The sequence below is a fragment of the Oncorhynchus tshawytscha genome, linkage group LG30 (assembly GCF_018296145.1).
Source record: "Oncorhynchus tshawytscha isolate Ot180627B linkage group LG30, Otsh_v2.0, whole genome shotgun sequence".
NCBI lineage: Eukaryota > Metazoa > Chordata > Actinopteri > Salmoniformes > Salmonidae > Oncorhynchus > Oncorhynchus tshawytscha.
In genome coordinates this window covers 18,826,054-18,846,139 of record NC_056458.1, presented here as the reverse complement: position 1 = coordinate 18,846,139, position 20,086 = coordinate 18,826,054, and the positions used below count along the sequence as shown (strand labels likewise).

The window sequence follows — 20,086 nt, the reverse complement described above, 5'->3', positions numbered from 1 at the left end:
GTTGTAAGGCATTATACTGCCTCGATCCATACAAAACTCCACCCATACAAAACCTCCCGATTAGAAGGTCCTGTGTAGATTGTATTTTCAACTAGCAACTATCAGGGAATAATACTCATCAAGTTTCTTCACAGGTTTACAGTCTGCGTTTTATCAGCTGTTGTACAATATGATACAAAACACAGGAAAACAGAATTTTGACTGCATTGGGCCTGTAACTGAACATAATTGAGAACCACTTCCTATGAATTAGTACACATGTTTGTGTTATATCACATCGAATATATCATAGATTTCCCCACTCTGACACCACCAAGGTTGAGAATCTGAAATAATAAGAGTTATATATTTTGCTTCTACAGGCAACACTTTTCATAGAAATTAGAGTTACACCATATATTATTGTAGATACTTTCGTAACAAGAATATAACTGTACGAAGCCATGTTTGTTAAGAATGAGCTTCTTCTATCTGTAGGCTACAAGGTATCCATGTATCTCTCTGTCTGCACCAGGTTTGTCTGAGATCCTATCAGGCCCACTGGCCCAGAGGTATGAACAGCACCCAGTTCAGCCCTGTCGCCTTCTTCATCATCCAGGGCCTGGCCAGTCTGGGGGAGAAGAAGATGGTCCTGTTTATCATCTTCCTGCTGGCCTACACCGTCATCCTAGGTGGAAACATCATGATCATCTACCTGGTACTGTACATTGTACACGCACAGCCAGAACCAGATCACAATAACATTAGATAGAGATGATGTTATAAGAGACCATGAGTTGTAGTTAGTGTAAGCATTCAAAGGGTTTTGTTCAGGTCCTCTCACTTAGAGCAAATTCTAAGGGCCCGTAGACTACACTATACTCCTCAGGAGTCAGGAGTTTAGAACTCTTGAGATTTATGGCTTGGGCCCAGAGTTTCCCCTGGTCGAGTCATGTTGTCAGGAAAAACTCTCCGCTGGGCCTATTTATGACATCACTGTCTAACCGCTTTCTTTATCTCATCCTAAAGGTCCGGACCGACCCGAAGCTGGGCTCCCCCATGTACTTCTTCCTCCACAACCTGTCCATCGTGGACATGATTTACACAACGGTCACCATCCCCAACATGTTGTCAGGCTTCCTGACTGAGGTCAAGACTGTGTCCGTCCCCGGCTGCTTCCTCCAGATGTACTGTTTCATCCACATGTCTGTTACCGGCCGCGCCCTGCTGACCGCTATGGCCTACGACCGCTATGTGGCCATCTGTAATCCTCTCCGCTATGCCGCTGTGATGACCCGCCCCGTCTGCCTGCTACTCATCATTGGGGCATGGACCTTCGGTGCCATCTGCACCTTCCCAAACACTAGCATGGCAGTACAGCGTTCATACTGTGGACCCAACGTGGTGCGCCACTGCTGGTGTGACCCATCCTCAGTGAGGCTGCTGGTGTGTGGGGACACTCAGGTGGACAGCATCGTGTCACTGTCTTTTGCCCTCATAGCGCTGCTCACAACGGGTGTGCTCATCCTCACTTCCTACATCCTCATCGGTGTGAAGATAGCTAAAATGGGCGCCGCAGAGCGACTGAAGGCGTTTAGCACCTGTGCCGCCCACCTGACGGTTGTGTCCATTTCTTACAGCTCTGCCTCATTTGTCTATATCTCCTACCGTGTGGGAAACTTCTCTCCAGAGGTGACCCTCCTCTTCATCCTCTTTCTCCCCCTCCTCCTTTCCCTGTTCTAATGACTGTTTAACTCTACCATCAGATAACCTTCAGTCAACACTGTGATCTTACATTCACCAGTTGAAGAATTTGACTGATATTTGCGCCATTACTCTGGTTACCCATGTCCTCTCTGATTTGTCATTCACTGTTGATGTCTCATGGTATGCAAAAGGCATTCCCACCAGGAGATGGCACTGTTGTATTATTTTAGTGTAACATACTGATGCTCTTCAGTCACTGTACATTTGTGTCATGTTGTCAGTGCTGTGAAAATCCCAATAACAGGGTTGGGGTCAATTTCATTTCAATTCCAGTCAATTAAGAAAGTATATGAAATTCCAATTGTAATTCTAATTGAAAAGCGTTGAGGATAATTGGAATATCAGAGTACTTCCTGAATTGATTGGAATTTAAATGGATTCCAACCATCCCTAATAATGCTATGTATATGTTTATGGTTGAATATGATCAAGGCCATACTGTTAATAAGGTTAGATAACATTGTGTTGATGTTGTAAGTGCGTATCATTGTGGTTTAATAATGTGTAACTTTTTGTTTATTATATTGTGGTTGTGGGTATCATTGTTGCATTGCGGTTGTCTTAATGTTGTATTCATGTTGTGTTATTGTTGTAGGTGCGTATCATCGTGTCGGTGCTGTACTCGGCTCTGACTCCTTTCCTGAACCCGATGATCTACAGCCTGAGGAACAAGGAGCTCAGAGTAGCCATCAAGAGGGCCTTCTGCCGACACAGACGTCTCACCGCAGAGCCGCAAAACACTCATCACACTGTCCTGACAGAAAAACATTCAATTCAAGCTCCTTTAAAATAGTTTATTATGGGCTAAAAAGTGTGATCATTTTCAGAGATTCCAAAATAATGCAAAGTCACTGTTTCCAATTATTGTTTGTTGTTTGGAAAGCAGAACAGCTAAATGTTTCATTATCATGCACTTATAAACGAAACCAAACAATATTTGTGTTTACCATTTGGTTCATTGTGTAGGTTGCACAACTGTATACATCTGATTTAATAGTTTTAAGTTTATTGATAAAAACAAAATAACAACTGTAAAGTCCTGTTCAATCGCATTGTACAAACTACCAGATACAGTACTAAATGGTATGTGATTATACTTGTTTTTAAACAATACCAAAGAAACAACAGTCATTGTTAGGTGATTATTGTGTAATTACAATCTCGCAATATTATTCCTAAATATCAGAGAAATAGCACACTGTCAAATAAAGTGTACCAACAGATTTTGGTTTTGTGCCTCTGCCTTCTCTGTAAGCGTCACAAATTAAAATAAAACTTTGCACAATAAAATATTCTATGATGGTTTGCATTTGGAAATTAAATCAAGAAATGATTCATGGAACACCCCCCAAAACTTTGCACCACCTAAAATAAATATCAGTTTGAAAACATAGTATGCCACACACATATACTGCAGTTCTCATTATATTATATATTATTTATTTTCCCATCAGATTTAACACAGAATCCTGCGTCTACCTTGGCTCTTTGAACACCCTAAATATCCTGTTTAATCTCTTTAGTCTGTAAACCATATATTATGTGGTTGACACAGGTAGGGACCACACTATTCAGTTTGCACAGGTCTGCATAGGCTAGGAAGCGATGGAGGATGATAACCAACATCCCAGCACAATATGGTAGACCAGTAAGCATGTGCTACAGGTTGTCAGGACCTTGCTGTTTAAAGAGCTTTTTCTACTACTCAGACAAACAATGGCAATCTTCAGATAGGCGAGACTGATGCTGCCTATGGACGAGACAAACAGCATAACAGTAAATGTTAAGACATATATGTTATTTATAAACACGGTCTCGCAGGAGAGCTTGAATAAGGAGGCGCATAAACATGAGCACAGAAAGCCTGAATGACACACTCCATGTAAGTGATATATCGCTCGGGAGCTGCTGTCAAAATGTCCCCTAATAGACGAGGTATTATCGCTGTAGCCCCAACTATCTAATTAAGAGACAAGTTTCAGAAAAGGATGTACATGGGATGATGCAGGCTCCTCTCCATGGAGATCAGTACTATGGGGCCGATGTTGGCCCCGAGGTGAAGATGTAGATGATAAGGAAGAGGATTAGGTCAGGGTAGGAGGTATGTTGAGTGACCTTTAAGAGATTAAAGGGAAGTTCAGGATTTTATAACTTGATAGAAGAACTGTAATCCATGATTTGTTTTCTTTAACCTTATCAGTCCCGAGACCCATCTGACTTTCATTTATCTGCATGTTTATATGTTTTTATTATAAAAACCTGATAAAAAATGAATTTATATGAATGCTGTAAGTACAGAAATGGTTTGCTCAGTGGGAAATAAATATCCAACTAGTCAGTGACAACTGTGTGGAGTTTGTGACAGCAACTATGTGAGCTTATTACAGTTTTATAGACACTACGTCCTGGGATTTCCTATGATCTTCTATGAAGAACCCCACCCTTACCTTCTAACGACTATTGTGTAGCTTGTGAATGTCATATAGAGCACAGCATGTCACATGAGAGTCCCAGCTTTTCATAGATCGCTTTTGATTGTTTGCAGCTCAAACCATTCAGACTCTACAGACATTTTTGTACAAAGACTTGGCCCCGGGTCCCTTCAGGATCCGCCCTTGTGTCACAAACACCTTTCTAGCTCAGCCCCCATTAAACACACAGACTAATGGTACCAACGGATGCAGAAGAATGAGACAAAACTAATGGTACAAGCCAGAAGTGTCACAGTTTCTGTTATTTGATTGTTGTTTCCTTAGGTTACCGCTGGAGGGCGCCCTTACCCTGTTTTCTAGTTTTCAGGTTACCCTGATAATTACTCATTGGATTCTCCTGTGTTTAATTACCTTCTCTGTTCACCTGGTTGCCTTGTTATTTAGGTTCCTCTGTTGGTCTGTATCATGCTGTCTCATGTTTTATTAGTGTGCTCTTGTGCGGTTGCCTTGTTTCTGTTAAGACTAAGTAAAAGTTCTGGATTTATCCTTACTCCTGCTTGCTGTGTTTGTATGCGCCTGGAATCGAGTTCGTACTTGCATTATTGGTACAGTAGTCCTAAGCCTACAATGGACCCAGCAGAGATTTTTCAGTCGTCCGAGGAACATTCCGAATTCCACCATTTATGGTCGGCTCTCACCCACCATGGAACTGTGATTGGATGTGCATGTACTTGCCTAGTTAAATAAAGGTTAAATAAAAATTAAATAAATTGGTCGCCATGAGGCGCGGCTGCAGACATTGTCGGATGATTTAAGAACTCTTGTGTCCGCTCTGCAGAGAGGACAATCGGTAGCAACGGCTGCTGCACCTGTGGCTGTTCCTAATCCTCCACTCCCTACCAGCTCAATGTCTTCCTCCCTTTGAGAGCCTCATATGTCATCTCCTTGCTCTCAGGTCGGGCTCTGGCCTGGGCTACGGCCATATGAGAGAAGCAATCAGACATTTGTTTTAATTGACAAAGTGTCACCCAGGAGACAAAGAGGGTTTTTGATCACCCCATCAGTGGCAGAGACGCTGCTCAAAGACTCATTGTGCTTTGACACGGCAGCCGGAGGGTAGCAGATTACACCATTGACTTTTGGATTCTTGCCGTTGAAAGCGGTTGGATACAGAGGCACTTCACTCAGCCTTTCTGAACGGCCTCAGCGAGGTCCTCAAGGATGAACCGACTTCCCGGGACAACCCTGACACTCTGGATGAGCTTATCATTCTGGCCATCCGGATTGACAACCGGCTTCGGGAACGTCGTCGTGAGAGGACGGAGGGGTTCAGAGTTGTTTCCAGTGTTTTGGGGTCCTGCTGAGGGAGTCAATTCTTTGTTTGTTCCACTGGCTTATGCTGCGTTTGCTTGTCCTGTACCCCGTCAGAGTCCGCAATTCGGCTCTGGTTCTCGTTCATATCCTTCAGAAGAGCCAATACAATTGGGAAGCACCAGGTTTCCGCTCTGGAGAAATGGTGCAGGATTAACAAGCAACGTTGTCTTTACTGTGGTCAGGCTGGACATTTCCATTCCTCCTGTCCCGAGCCTCCATTTCTTTGGCGCATTATGTTCAGAAATTGACAGGCTCGAGCGGTCACAACATCGCAGACGAAAAATCCAAATTGTATCCGTAAAGTGCGTAGAAAGATGTCAAATGTTTTTTATAATCAATCCTCAGGTTGATTTTACAATATATAATCGATAATATGTCAACTGGAATGTAGCTTCTTCCATAGGCGAGAGAGAGAAAATGGCTTTTGCGCATACAAAACGCTGCTGGCACCCAGCCATCCACTGACGCGATGGGTTGTTCCTCACTCATTTTTCAAAATAAAAGCCTGAAACTATGTCTAAAGACCGGTCACTGGTCACAGAATCTGGTTGATATCCCTTTAAATGGAGGCATGGCATACAATGGAACAGAGAGCTTTCAGGAAAAACAGCACTTCCTTGTTGGATTTTCCTCAGGTTTTTGCCTGCAAAATCTCTTCTGTAATACTCACAGACAATATTTTGACCGTTTTGGAAACTTTAGAGTGTTTTCTATCCTAATCTGACAATTATATGCATAATCTAGTTTCTGGGCCTGAAAAATAGGTATGGGTACGTTTTTTAGCCAAAAATGAAAATCCTGCCCCCTACACTCAAGAAGTTAATGCAACTGCTATGTCAGATTTCAAAATAACTTTACGGAGAAAGCAAACCATACAATAATCTGAGTACAGCCTTTAGACAACAAAGCAGTCAAAAAGATACCCACTATATTAGGTAGTCAACATTACTCAGAAATAGCATTTTAAATATTCACTTACCTTTGATGATCTTCATCAGAATGCACTCCCAGGAATCCCAGTTCCACCATAAATGTTTGATTTGTTCGATAAGTTCCATCAGTTATGTCCAAATATCTTCTTTTGTTAGGGCGTTTGGTAAACAAATCCAAAAGCGCATTCAGGTCGCGCCGAACGTCGGACAAAAAGTTCAAACAGTTCCGTTACAGCCCGTAGAAACATGCCAAACTAAGTATGGAATCAATCTTTAGGATGTTTTTAACATAAAACTTCATTAATGTTCCAACCGGACAATTCCTTTGTCTTTACAAATGAAGTGGAACGTTGCTACCTTTCACATGAGCGCGCCAGACCGAGGCTGTGGCACTCTGCCAGACCACTCACTCAAAGAGCTCTTATGAGCCCCTCCTTTAGAGAAGAATCCTCAAAACCTAAATACTGTTGACATCTAGTGGAAGCCTTGGGATGTGAAACATAACTAATATCCCACTGTATCTTCAATGGGGGCTGAGTTGAACACAAACCTCAGATTTCCCACTTCCTGGTTGGATGTTTCTCAGGTTTATGCCTGCCATATGAGTTCTGTTATACTCAGACATCATTAAAACAGTTTTAGAAACTTCAGAGTGTTTTCTATCCAAATATACTAATTATATGCCTATTCTAGCCTTTACGGCTGAGTAGCAGGCAGCTAAATTTGGGCACGTTTTTCATCCAAGCTACCCAATACTGCCCCCTACCCCAAAGACGTTAAGGTTATCTCGATCCTATCGATAATCCTGAATCACCACAGATGTCATATATCCCTGTCCTGTTGGCCTGGATTAGGTTCTAAATACTTAATATAAATCTACCATTAATCCAAGGCTATGCCATTTCTTTCTTCTCATTGGTTCAAATTACAACTATGCCAAACAACTATAAACTCGTCCATAATTATCAATTTACCTTAAAATCAGTACCACAAATTACCTCAAATTCATTATCCAAATGGCCCTCCCATGAGGCTGATTAGACCCCAACGGAAAGCCATGACAGAGGTCAAAGGTCATACCACCCTTTAACAGTCGTGTTCCATACTATATTAGACAAATTAAAGAACCCTTTATTTAAAGAATTCACGTGTTTAATTAAAACTCAGAAAACAAAACTTCTAATATTCCATATGTGAGTGTACCCCTTTAAGATATTGTGTCTCTGGGAAACATGGAAATCTCCTCAAACCCAAAAGTTTTTTACAAACAAAACCTAATAATAATGATAATTCCATTGTACTCCCTCAAATCGTTTTAAATTTCCTCAATGGTTATATGCAAAACCCATTCTGTCTGTCTGCAAACAGTCTCTCAAAATGCTTGATATGAACACCCTGCCAATAGACCCCCACAACTGTGATTAACGTGCACTGTCCCTTTAAAATAAAATGAACTCAACCTGCGATCCACTTTGCGGATCTGTCATGGTTCCACGTAATGGAAACAGATTATAATGTTAGTATACCTTAACTTCCTGTTCAATTTCAATCCATAAGAATAAAAACACATTTCGATGGGCACAACTCTATCGCAATTATCTCTCCGTTATTATTTAGAACTCATTAGATTTAGGTAATGGTCTCTTCTATGATTCAGTAATTTAAATCCGACTCCATTCTCCAGTCAGTGCTAGGAAATGCTTTCGTCACTGGAAGAAGAGGAGAGTTACAGAATGCTTCATTCCCCGGTATGATATCCCCTCCCTTTCGTAGCTGTTCAAAAGTGGGTGTTATCCCTTTAATTGCTTCCAGCTTTAATGGGTATGGTTTTTGGTCAGGTCTATAATTTGATTTTGGAACCACTTGCACCGGAGTTACTCTTTTAATTAATCTGTTCCTTTTGCTAAATCAATAGTTACTAATTCAAAAACTTCACAATTCTGTTCCGACCTCCCCTCTACCGCTATCCTCTGCCCCTGAATCCAGTCATGCCTCCTCTTCCTCCTCTGACTCAGGCTGTGGGTGCCTGCTTGTTTTGTCCCTTCTATCTTTCTTGTTACAACAATCATGGTGATTGTGTCCTACTTTCTTGCAGTGCCTGCATGGTGCCTCACAATCCCGAGCAGAGTGACCCGACTTGTTACAATTAAAACATCTATCATTATCTCTATCTCTGTCCTTATCTCCTCTTCTGTTAGCCTTCCATCCCTTTCTGTCAGAGCCCTTACTGGCTATCTCACCCAGAGTGGCCTTCAGTATTCTGCCCCTTTCAGCTTCTTCTTAGTCTCCTCGCTTTTACCGTGCTGTTCAAAATGAATTGCATATCTTTTTACTTCCCCCAGTTCTGCTAGTCCCCACCCCACCAAGGTTTTCTTTATGGTACTGCTAATCTCGGGGCGCATTCTGCTGAGGAAAGCTATCTTCAGCTGCTGGTGATATGCAGTGTTAAAACCATCTGCTAGGGGGGGCTCTGTTAACCCACTGTTGGTGTTAAACACATCCTTCAGTCTCTCTAAGTACTGACTGATGGACTCACTATCCCCCTGCCTACATTCGGAAACCTTAGAGAAGTCTGCGTGTATAATAATCCCTCAAATTATTATACAATTCTGCAATTTTGACAACGTAATCACCCTCTGCCGCCCATGGCACTGTAATTAAATTGTTATGCCCTGGTACGCATTGCCTTCGTACAGCTGCCGTACCGCACCAACTGCCGTACCGCTCTCTCATCTTCTCCTGTGTTTAACTTGAAGCTGGCTGTCAAACCTTCTAGATTCCTTCTAAATCCTTCCATGTCTGTTTTAGGGTGTACCATTCCTCCCACCTCTCTTTCTACATCCCTATGGATCCATGCCCTATACACTTCTAAAATAGGTTCCTGTCCTGCGTCCCCAGCCCGTGGGTTGGGCAAGGCAATTAGAGGATACTGACTAGCCTCCCTTTCATCTTCGTCATCCAGCCACTCTGCTACTCCTCTCCTCACTGAGCTATAATTTAGGCTTATGAGGGACCTCCAGAGGAGCCGTGGGAGTTATTGCTCTCTGTTGCTGGCAACTTACATGTTCCTTCTTTTTCCTTTCTCCCTCAGCTCTCTTCTTCGCCTCGGCTAACCATACCCTCGCTGTGTCTTGCCCCGCTGCTCGTTGTTTATCTGCCTTGTCCCCACAAACCCTATTTATTTGTTTAATCATTGATTCCAGTTTTTCTATATTTAAATCCGTCAAATTCGTACTTACTCCTCAAATTCGTACTTACTACTCATGTCGGGCCAAAATAGGTGTTCCTCTTATCTTTTCACTGCATATATTTCTCATCTCCCGTTAACTCCGGGACCTCCTTTGGGGTAACCCTTGTAGTTCCTATACCTATTCTCAAAATCTGTGTGTATGTATTTCTATGATCTATGTATGTGCTTTTTCCCGTTATCCAATTACTATGGTTGTTATTCCTTCAAAATCTATGTTTGTGTCTCTTTAATCTCACAATCTATGTGAGTGTCTCCTTTCATGGAATAGTCAGACCTATTTTGCATGCCTCCAGTAGTTCTTGCCTCCCTCCCTGCTAATATGCTTTAGATCAATTACTGTTAGATCTTAGTATGTTAGATCAGCTAATGTATATTGGCCAAGTTAACGGTTAGGTCTCAACATAGATAGTTTAAATTGGTAGTGCAGATACCTTCGAGCCATTACGGATCTGTGTTTTTCCTTTCTTGAAACTTTATCTATAAAGTTTATGGAGGTGTCGATCGGACATTAGGTCTCACCCGTATACAACTATAAGCTATTTTCCAGGGGTCGTAAATCCCTCATCAACAGCCTATTTTTCTGTTGTTGCTTGTTCTATTGACATTAATATCTCGTATCTCCCTCCGCTATATTAGGCTTCCCTTCTTTGTTGGATGATCAGACCTACAGTGGGGCAAAAAGTATTTAGTCAGACACCAATTTTGCAAGTTCTCCCACTTAAAAAGATGAGAGAGGCCTGTAATTTTCATCATAGGTACACTTCAACTATGTCAGACAAATTGAGAAAAAAAAAATCCAGAAAATCACATTGTAGGATTTTTAATGAATTTATTTGCAAATTATGGTGGAAAATAAGTATACCACCCAGGTACCATGTGGAGGAAGTCCAGAATGGTCACGCTCTACAGCGTGACTATCCATCCAAGCAACCGGAGCCCTGTACTCACAGGAGTAAAGACGATAGGTTTCAGACCTTGCCTTCCTCATGTGTCCCTCAGTCTTCTCCTCTTTGCCATTCGGCACTGAGTAATATGACGCCTCTTGGCCAACAGCAACAAGGCTTGGCTTCTCCTCTTGGCCTTTCGGCCCCAATCTCTCCACAGCATGAAGCCAACCCTCTCCGCCCACTTGGCGCGGAATACCTTGACAAACTCGTCAAGAATTTCCCCACCTTTGACCCCGTTCCAGGTCAACCAAACGATACTGAGACATTCCTAGCTGACATAGAGGACGCGTGGGATGGCTACCCGAATGCTATGGGTTCTGACAAAGTTTACCTGTTGAAGCGAACGTCGAATAGACACGTGACAAGGTTCATTCGTCTACAACAGCAACATGTGCTAAACGACTACGCTAAACTTGCCACAGCTTTGAAAGTAGAATTCAGTGGTTCTGCGACTCGTAAACACGATAGCTCACTGGCTAACACCGTCAAACAAGCTCGGAACGGACACCCACAAGCTTACTATCATATGCTTCGTTCAGCTTACTTTGGCCTAAACACTGAAACAGGAATGGAATAGGACCGGTTACCCTTTAAACAGATGTTCCTGTCGAACATGTATCCCACCTTCGTGACCTACTTGGGCCCTGCCGCCCAAATTGGCTTGTCTATCTTACAACTCAGAGAGCTTGCAGGCACAGCTTTTGAGGCATCAAAAGTTCACAACGCTAAGAGCCCTTACCACTCGGTATATAAGTTTGACCAGGAGCACTCACTCCAGTTAGAGGGTGCATTATCAAGTATTGGAGCGTTGAGAGATGACGCACAACAGTTTCTACCACCAAATCATGATTCCAATAACCTCCGCATTCGAAATAACTGTAAAGTACGTCGCCATCAACATGACTACCGCTACAATCGACCTGTTCGCTACGTTCCTGCACCCAACCCACAAAAAGTGTCAGAGCACAACGGTATCAAAGGGTTAAAGGACGATCAAAACGTAGACCAATGTTCTCCAGAAGTTCCACTACGGGAAGAACTAAAGCGAAAACAATTTGAGAAAAGGGTAAAAGATAAGTCACAAGGACTAGATGGGGAATTACTGGTCACCAGGTCCACAGGAATTAACACCCATAGCAAGGACGTTAAAGTTAAAATTTCTCCCGCTCTAATTCAAGACCCTATCCAGGGCCCGTTGGATCAAGAACAAGCCCACGGGCTTTGTCTATAGACTCTGATACAAAGGTTGCGAAGAAAAAGATAAAACGCAACATTAAAGCCAAGCCCACTCAAATTCGGAAAAGTCAATCTGCTTCCACCTTGAACAGAAATGGCACATCACGTCGTTGCGAACAACCACTCCACTTTGTGGGGAATATGTCCACTAACCACGAATCTAAACGGCCATACCTGGAAACAGTCCTGGAGAACTGCTTAACTTGTCATGTGCTAATTGATTTGGGTGCGACAATATCACTCATCTCTCAAACATTGTTCGATGATCTCAAAAGGGCTTTGAAGCCAACTAAACGTTGGTTAAAAGTGGAACGCTGCGACACTACACTTCGAGGGGTCACTCAGACTACCTTGCCTCTCACATAGAGAGTCATGCTGAAACTACACATCAAGGACGTATTGCTTGTTCACCCTGTGAATGTCACCAGCCTCGAAACTGTACCCCTGCTACTTGGAGCAGACTTGATGGATCGGTTACTCCCTTTGATGGATTGGAAAACCAACCAGGTATGGTCACAGGCCACAGTGCCTTCTCCACTGACCACACTGTCACAACCCAGTCATTCACGAGGGGTATCTGTCGAAAGCACCCCTTGGGAAAAAGACGTTTAGAAACCTCTTGGTGCAGAATCCGATCCAAGGAGATATTACGACATCTCGACACATTCCATCAGCTAACCTGATTGACTATTATTTTCATGATTTCGAGCCAGCTGTCTCTGTGAATAACCAACTTCCCTCATCCTTGCAGTCATGCAATATGGTAGTTGAGAGGAACTTCTATTGCCCTTCGGACACTTCCACAAGCACTGCGGCCGTCTCAGCAAGAAAAACATTGATGCACAGAGTATACTCTGCTTTCGATGATACACCTTCCTCTTTGTTGGGGACTGTCACCCCTTACAATGACACTAATGGCGTCAGTCCAGCAACTGACCCGATGACTCCCACTGGTGAAACACTTTGCGATGTCACAGACCAATATCCTCATCTCAGTTCGCAGGTACTGAAGAGGTTCACACGTGGACGCGGTGGTGACTGACATCTGCCTAAGTTACTGCCCAGAACTTCTAGTCTGGACGACGACCAGACGACGGGTCTGGAACGGCGACTCCAAATCCGGACACCCTCGGCCCATCCTTGTGCCCCGCTGTCAGAGAGCCTACCAAGATAAACCACCAGAGGGGGGACACGCAATGGCGGTCAACAACCAGGACATCCCCTGGCCCTTCCTGGGGTACTTTGTAGCTTCCAGGGAACCTACCAAGGTAAACCACTAGAGGGGACCGCAACGGTGATCACCAACCGGACATCAACTGCCCATCCTTGTGGTGGACTGCTCTGCTTTCAGAAGCCTATCAAGTTCGACCAGCAGAGGGGACTGCAAAGATGATCTACAAACAGAACATCACATGGTCATGATGTTATGTTGATTTGTAACTTGCAGGACAAACAAGATCCAAACCACCAGGGGGGTATGTCATGACGTTGTCCTCTTTGGGTACAGCGAGCACCACCCCCCTCTCTCTGTCTCCTACACTCAGGCTGCTGCGACCACAGGTCGTAAATTCCTGGAGGAGATTATCTCATGGCTACAGTATAGAGAGTGAGTATTCATAGAGAGATCAAAGGAATTTCTTCCATCTCAGAGAACTTCAAGTCCGAACAACATTTATGTTCCGGAGAAGATATAGAAGATTGGTGAAGAATCCAGCTACGAACTGGTCCATTTGGTACAATTTTGTGAAACTCATGGGAGACAATACGGCCACATTACCATAAAACTGTTTATACAATTGCCTCAGATATGAGGCATACATCTAATTGTTGTATAAGATAAATGAGTGAGGATGATACTGTTTGTGAAATTGTGTAATGTGATTTTTCACTGTTTAATGAAGGAAACTCCAATAAATCAGAGGACCGCCCATGAGCACAGTTATGGTCTGGTGTCCTGGAACAGGCCCCTTTCTGCTCTTCCGAATAAAACCCTGACCTTGAGAATTTCTCAACAGACCATGTTTCTCTTAATTACGAGATGACAAAGGTTGCAGACCAGCTTGAGAGGAGACCATAAACTTAAGGTTTGAGTAGATGGCTGAATCTTTTAACCACACCACGTGGTTAATCAGTTTAATCACGTAATAATAATTATATGTTATATGATAAAGATTCATCTTCAGTTTAATGATGCCAAAGACACGACACATCTAAGAAATAGAAAATAAGCAACAAATAATGTCAGTTTACATAAATTATGTTTCACAACTGGGTTATCAAATGAATGAAGTGGGTTACCTTCTGTATTTGTGCCGTAGACATGGGTTTAACCTCAGAGGCTGTGGACTGTTTAGTTCTGAATTACACTAACTTAGAGTGGCATGGAAATACGATGACATTACTAAAGTAGGCAAATAATTAGTAGGAAACAACTTTTGCCAGAGATGGCAATGTTGCCATTACTGTTACTGGCAACTGAGGGCTTGATTTGTAGACATAATTGTCATCCAAAACCTAACCTTCATTTACTTGTTGTAAAGCACTGAAGTTCCAAACTCCATTTTAGATGAGACTGACTTTTTGACCCAAATAATCCTATTTACACTTTGTAGTCAATTTTCACACTAGAATAAATGTTTCTGACTTATATCGATGCCACAAAGGGATTAGTTGGTTTATAGGGGCAGTCGTTCTTTAATGACCCCCAAACACACACACTGCCCCCTCCTGATCCCCCCCTCCTCCAGATAAGGTCCTAATGAGTCCTGTGGGTGTCTCATCACCTCCAAGCTCATATCAAGACATTATAACCTTGTTACCAACAACACACTCTTCTGTAGCAGGGAATTACAGAATAACATCATGGTTGTGTTTGTTTGCCTCTTTCAAAATAGAGTTAGTCTTCGTGTCGGTGGATGTACTGTGAATTATAATGATTTATTACATTTTTAAAGTACTTTTCATTGTACAGAATCATCTCAAAAGTGCATTTTATTTTATTTGGGGACACAACTAGATAGGGCAACTGACACAAAGACCCCAGCTGACACTATAAAGTACAAGCACACGAAGGAGCACAGATATCAACAGAAAACACTCCTAAAAAGAAATGTCTTTAAGCCGTTTGTGGTGCCTTCAGGTGGTCCAGGAGGGCATTCCAGAGGCTGGGGGCAGTCGATACCCCAAGGAGAGGCATTTGGTCCTGGGGGCGTGGAGGAGCAGGCTATGGCTTGATCTGAGGGTGGAGCTATGGAGGTATAGCAGATCTTTAAGATAAGGAAGGGCATTGTGATGAACACAATGGAAAGTCAGCAGGAGGGTTTTTGAATTCAATCCAGAATGAGATGGGGAGACAGTGCAGAGATGCAAGATGGGGGAGATGTGATGGTGTTTCCACACTCTCATCAAGATCCTGACAGCACTGTTCTGGATGTATTGGAGCTTCTGGAGACTCCTGCCAGGGATCCCAAGGAAGAGTGTGTTGCACATTTTTTTCCACCTTTATTTAACTAGGTAGGGCAGTTGAGAACATGTTCACAATTACAACTGCGACCTGGCCAAGATAAAGCAAAACAGTGCAACAAAAACAACACATAGTTACACATGTGATAAACAAATATACAGTCAATAACACAATAGAAAAATCTATATAGATTGCGTGCAACATGTAGTAAGATTAGGGAGGTAAGGTGATAAATAGGCCATAGTGGCGAAATAATTACAATTTGGCAATTAAACACTGGAGTGATAAATGGGCAGAAGATGAATGTGCAAGTAGAGATACTGGGGTGCAAAGGAGCAAAAAAATAAAAAATAACAATATGGGGATGAGGTAGTTGGGTGGGCTATTTACAGATGGGCTGTGTACAGGTGCAATGATCGGTAAGCTGCTTTGACAGCTGATACTTAAAGTTAGTGAGGGAGACAAGACTCCAGGTTCAGTGATTTTTGCAATTCGTTCCAGCCATTGGAAGCAGAGCACTGGAAGGAAAGGCGGCCAAAGCAGGAGTTGGCTTTGAGATGACCAGTGAAATATACCTGTTGGAGCGTGTGCTATGGGTGGGTGCTGCTATGGTGACCAGTGAGCTGAGATAAGGCGGGGCTTTACCTAGCAAATACTTATAGATGAACTGTGCCAGTGGGTTTGGCGACGAATATGAAGCGAGGGCCAGCCAACCAGAGCATACAGGTCGCAGTGGTGGGTAGTATATGGGGCTTTGATGACAAAACGGATGGCACAGTGATAGACTGCATCCAATTTGCTGTGTAGAGTGTTGGAGGCTATTTTGTAAATGACATCGCCGAAGTGAAGGATTGGTAGGATAGTCAGTTTTACGAGGGTATGTTTGGCAGCATGAGTGAAGGATGCTTTGTTTGGGAAATAGGTAGCTGATTCTAGATTTAATTTTGGATTGGAGATGCTTAATGTGAGTCTGGAAGGAGAGTTTACAGTCTAACCAGACACCTAGGTATTTGTAGTTGTCCTCATATTCTAAGTCAGAACCGTCCTGAGTAGTGATGATAGAAGGGAGGGGGGGTGCGGGCAGCAATCGGTTGAAGAGCATGCATTTATTTTTACTTGCATTTAAGAGCAGTTGGAGGCCACGGAAGGAGTGTTGTATGGCACTGAAGATTGTCTGGAGGTTTGTTAACACAGTGTCCAAAGAAGGGCCAGAAGCATACAGAATGGTGTCGTCTGTGTAGAGGTGGATCAAGAGATTACATAGCGGAGAAGGTACGGTGGGATTCAAAATTGTAGGTGATCTGTTTGTTAACTTGGCTTTCGAAGAGTTTAGAAAGGCAGGGTAGGATATATAGAGGTCTATAACAGTCTGGGTCTAGACTGTCTCGCTCTTTGAAGAGGGGGATGACCGTGGCAGCTTGCCAATCTTTTGGGAATAGGCAATAGTCCAGCCTTGAGGAGATAAAAGCATGGACAAGCTCCTCTGAGTCAGACTGAGTGAGGGTGGGACGATGTTTGGCAATGTTCTTCAGGTATTGAATGGCATGTTACAGTTGTTTGATGTGGCTGTCAAAGGTCAGGGAGGAATCAAGCTTAAGTGTTACACACAAGTGTTTGAGAGTTAACCTGGGGTTGCATGTAACGTGTGGAGTCCTTAGGGTGTACGTGTGTGCATACGCACGTGAATCTATTTATGTAATAGCTCATTAAGAGAGGTGATGGCCCCAGGTGTCATCATTGAACATTCTCTGACGAGAAGACTAATAGGGCAGTGTCAACATAAACACACTTTACCTACTAATTAAAATCCCACTAACTATCATGGACCCTTATGACCTCACTATCACTTACACAAAGCAAACACATGAACGCACACACTTGCATGCTGCCACAGGTTTATTGGGGAATGGCAAACTCCCCTCTCTCTGTATCTCTGGCACCCCTTCTCTCGCTCACTAAATCTCTGTCTCTTTGGAAAAGTATGCAAATTAAGCCTTAATCTTGTAATTCCAGTATATAACAAACTGACGAAAACTATAAGGGCACAGGGTGAGACCCAGATGCAGACATGGGAGGCAGATGGTTTGAGTCTCTGATATTTATTAGTATCCAAGGGGCAGGCAAGGGAATGGTCGTGGACGGGCAAAAATATCATAACACGGTCAGAGTCCAGGAGGTACAGAGTGGCAGGCAGGCTCGAGGTCAGGGCAGGTAGTATGGTCAGGCAGGTGGGTTCAGAGTCAGGGCAGGCAAGGGTCAAAACCAGGAGGACAAGCAAAAGAGAGATAAGAAAAAGCAGAGGCACGGAAAAAATACGCTGGTTGACTTGACAAGACGAGACAAACTGGCACAGAGAGACAGAAAACACAGGGATAAATACACTGGGGAAAATAAGCTACACGTGGAGGGGGTGGAGACAGTCACAAGGACAGGTGAAACAGATCAGGGCATGACGACAACACGACTTGTGCTTTGTGTGCAGTGAGTGTTCCCTCTGCTGTTGACGTGTCCGGCCCTCCCAAAGGCAGATACAATATTCGATACAGAGCTATAGTTACAGATGTAGGAGCTTAATTTCAGGCAGTTTGCTAGAGCAGGAAAATAATGCTGCAGCAACAGGAAATGTGAATTATTATGTGGATTTGAATTAATGGAACTTTTATTTAGGGGTTGATACTTTTTTTTTTACGGCAAATTAGGTCTGAAATTTGACGGTGGAAATGACAAACTTTAGAAGTTTGCAAATTCTCAGCAACAAAAGAGTGATCATATTAAGATCCTACATCTGTACCTACGAGTGAACTACCCTTCAGGTTCATTCCCCCACCATGTCTAAATGGAAGTCTACAGGTTTTAACATTCACTAAGTATTTCCAGAACAAGACCAACCCTTCTAAATCATTTCATCATATAGCTCCGATACAGGGCACTGCCTCAGTAAGATCTTTAAATCTATATCTCTCTAATGATAAACCTTGTTAAATCCGTCAGTCATTGTGTTGAGAGGGTCAGTGCTCCTGTAGATTGTCTAGCTCTCAATGGTTCTATTGAATCGGTGTTTAAAATCATACTGCCACTCTGTGAAGGGGGATTTCGACCTTGAGATGGTTCTCAGCGGTTCTTGCTTACTCCTTAATAACTCTGCTAAGATTCAGTCTTAGCAGAGGGTGCCAGAGTAGGAGAAACAGCCATGCTGCACTTCTGCCCTGATTACCACCAGAGCCTGCTCCCTCTCTCTCTTTCCATCCCTCTCTGGTTGTCTGTCTGCTTTTTTCTACCTCTTTATATACTTTGCCTTTTGTTCTCTCTTTATTCCTGAGCTGACTCTTCTCCTACAGCTACATTCTTAAGTGTACATGTGTCAGCTATGAAATACAACAAAATACCTTTGCTTTACATTGTCTTTATTACCTGTAAAGTAATCAGAGAGTGCTGTAATGACATAAAGATTCAAGAGGACCCTTTATGTCATTACAGCACTAACAGTATTGCAATCACATAGTGAAAAGCAGGAAGCCAGTGAAGGGGTCCAGTACGCAAAGCCTGGTTGAAAAGACATCAGTATGATTTATTATAGTGTCATGCATCTTCATGACGCCCAGCTCACATGGGCTTATTAGACACTATTTGTTGTATATAAAAATAAAATGATCATACTTATATATACACACAGGTACATGCATACTTACATGCATACACTGAGTGTACAAAACCTTAGGAAGAACTGCTCTTTCCATGATATACACTGACCAGGTGAATCCAGGTGAAAGCCATGATCCTCTTATTGATGTCACCTGTTAAATCCACTTCAATCAGTGTAGATGAGGTTAAAGAAGGATTTTTAAACCTTAAGACAATTGAGACATGGATTGTGTATGTGTGCCATTCAGAGGGTGGGTGAATGGGCAAGACAAACTATTTCAGTGCATTTGAACAGGGTATGGTAGTAGGTGCCAGGTGCACCAATTTGAGTGTGTCAAGAACTGCAACGCTGCTGGCTTTTTACGCTCAACAGTTTCCTGTGTGTATCAAGATTCGTCCACCACAAAAAGGACGTCCAGCCACTTTGACACAGATGTGGGACACACTAGAGTCAACATGGCCCAGCATCCCTGTGGAATGCTTTCAACACCTTGTAGAGTCCATGCCGAAACAAATTGAGGTTGTTCTGGGGGCAAAAGGTTCGGTGCAACTCAATATTAGGAAGGTGTTTATGTCAGGTATACAGTGGCTTGCGAAAGTAATCTCCCCCCTTTGTATTTTCCTATTTTGTTGCCTTACAACCTGGAATTAAAATAGATTTATTGGGGGGTTGTATCATTATATTTACACAACATGCCTACTACTTTGAAGATGCAAAGTATTTTTTATTGTGAAACAAACAAGAAATAAGACAGAACCTGCAACCATGGAGAGGTAAATACCTGTCTATTTATGGAAAAATTGCCCTGATTAACTCCTTACTCATATCTCAGTTTACTCACTTATGGCGCTGCCTACTCCTGAATATTCGTTTTTCAAATCATATGAGCAAAAAATATTTAGCTTTATCTGGGACGCTAAACCAGACAAGATAAAACATGCCTATCTATATAATGAATATGAATTGGGTGTGTTGAGATGATTAAATATAAAAGCACTAAACCTTTCTCTAAAAGTTTCACTCATTCAAAAGTTTTATTTGAACCCTAAATGGTTCTCAAGTA

At 42.8% G+C, this 20,086-nt stretch overlaps 1 protein-coding gene and 1 pseudogene across 1 annotated transcript; one reads left to right on the top strand and one right to left on the bottom strand.

The window, feature by feature from the left end:
* The first annotated feature begins 522 nt into the window (after window positions 1–522).
* LOC112229118 (olfactory receptor 1052-like) lies at window positions 523–2,991 on the top strand. The gene is made up of 3 exons (XM_024395002.2): window positions 523–697; window positions 1,009–1,671; window positions 2,342–2,991. Exons 1-3 carry the CDS (start codon window positions 554–556, stop codon window positions 2,537–2,539), a joined length of 1,005 nt encoding a protein of 334 aa, XP_024250770.1. The 5' UTR covers window positions 523–553; the 3' UTR covers window positions 2,540–2,991.
* A 252-nt stretch (window positions 2,992–3,243) lies between these two features.
* Window positions 3,244–3,808, bottom strand: LOC112229119 (annotated as a pseudogene).
* Window positions 3,809–20,086: the final 16,278 nt, after the last annotated feature.

Bases quoted from the DNA above. Each gene is read 5' to 3' on its own strand.
- LOC112229118 (XM_024395002.2), top strand. From the start codon at position 554: ATGAACAGCACCCAGTTCAGCCCTGTCGCCTTCTTCATCATCCAGGGC. The intron at 698-1,008 runs GTACTGTACATT...CTCATCCTAAAG, and splicing joins ACATCATGATCATCTACCTG to GTCCGGACCGACCCGAAGCT. The intron at 1,672-2,341 runs GTGACCCTCCTC...TTATTGTTGTAG, and splicing joins TGGGAAACTTCTCTCCAGAG to GTGCGTATCATCGTGTCGGT.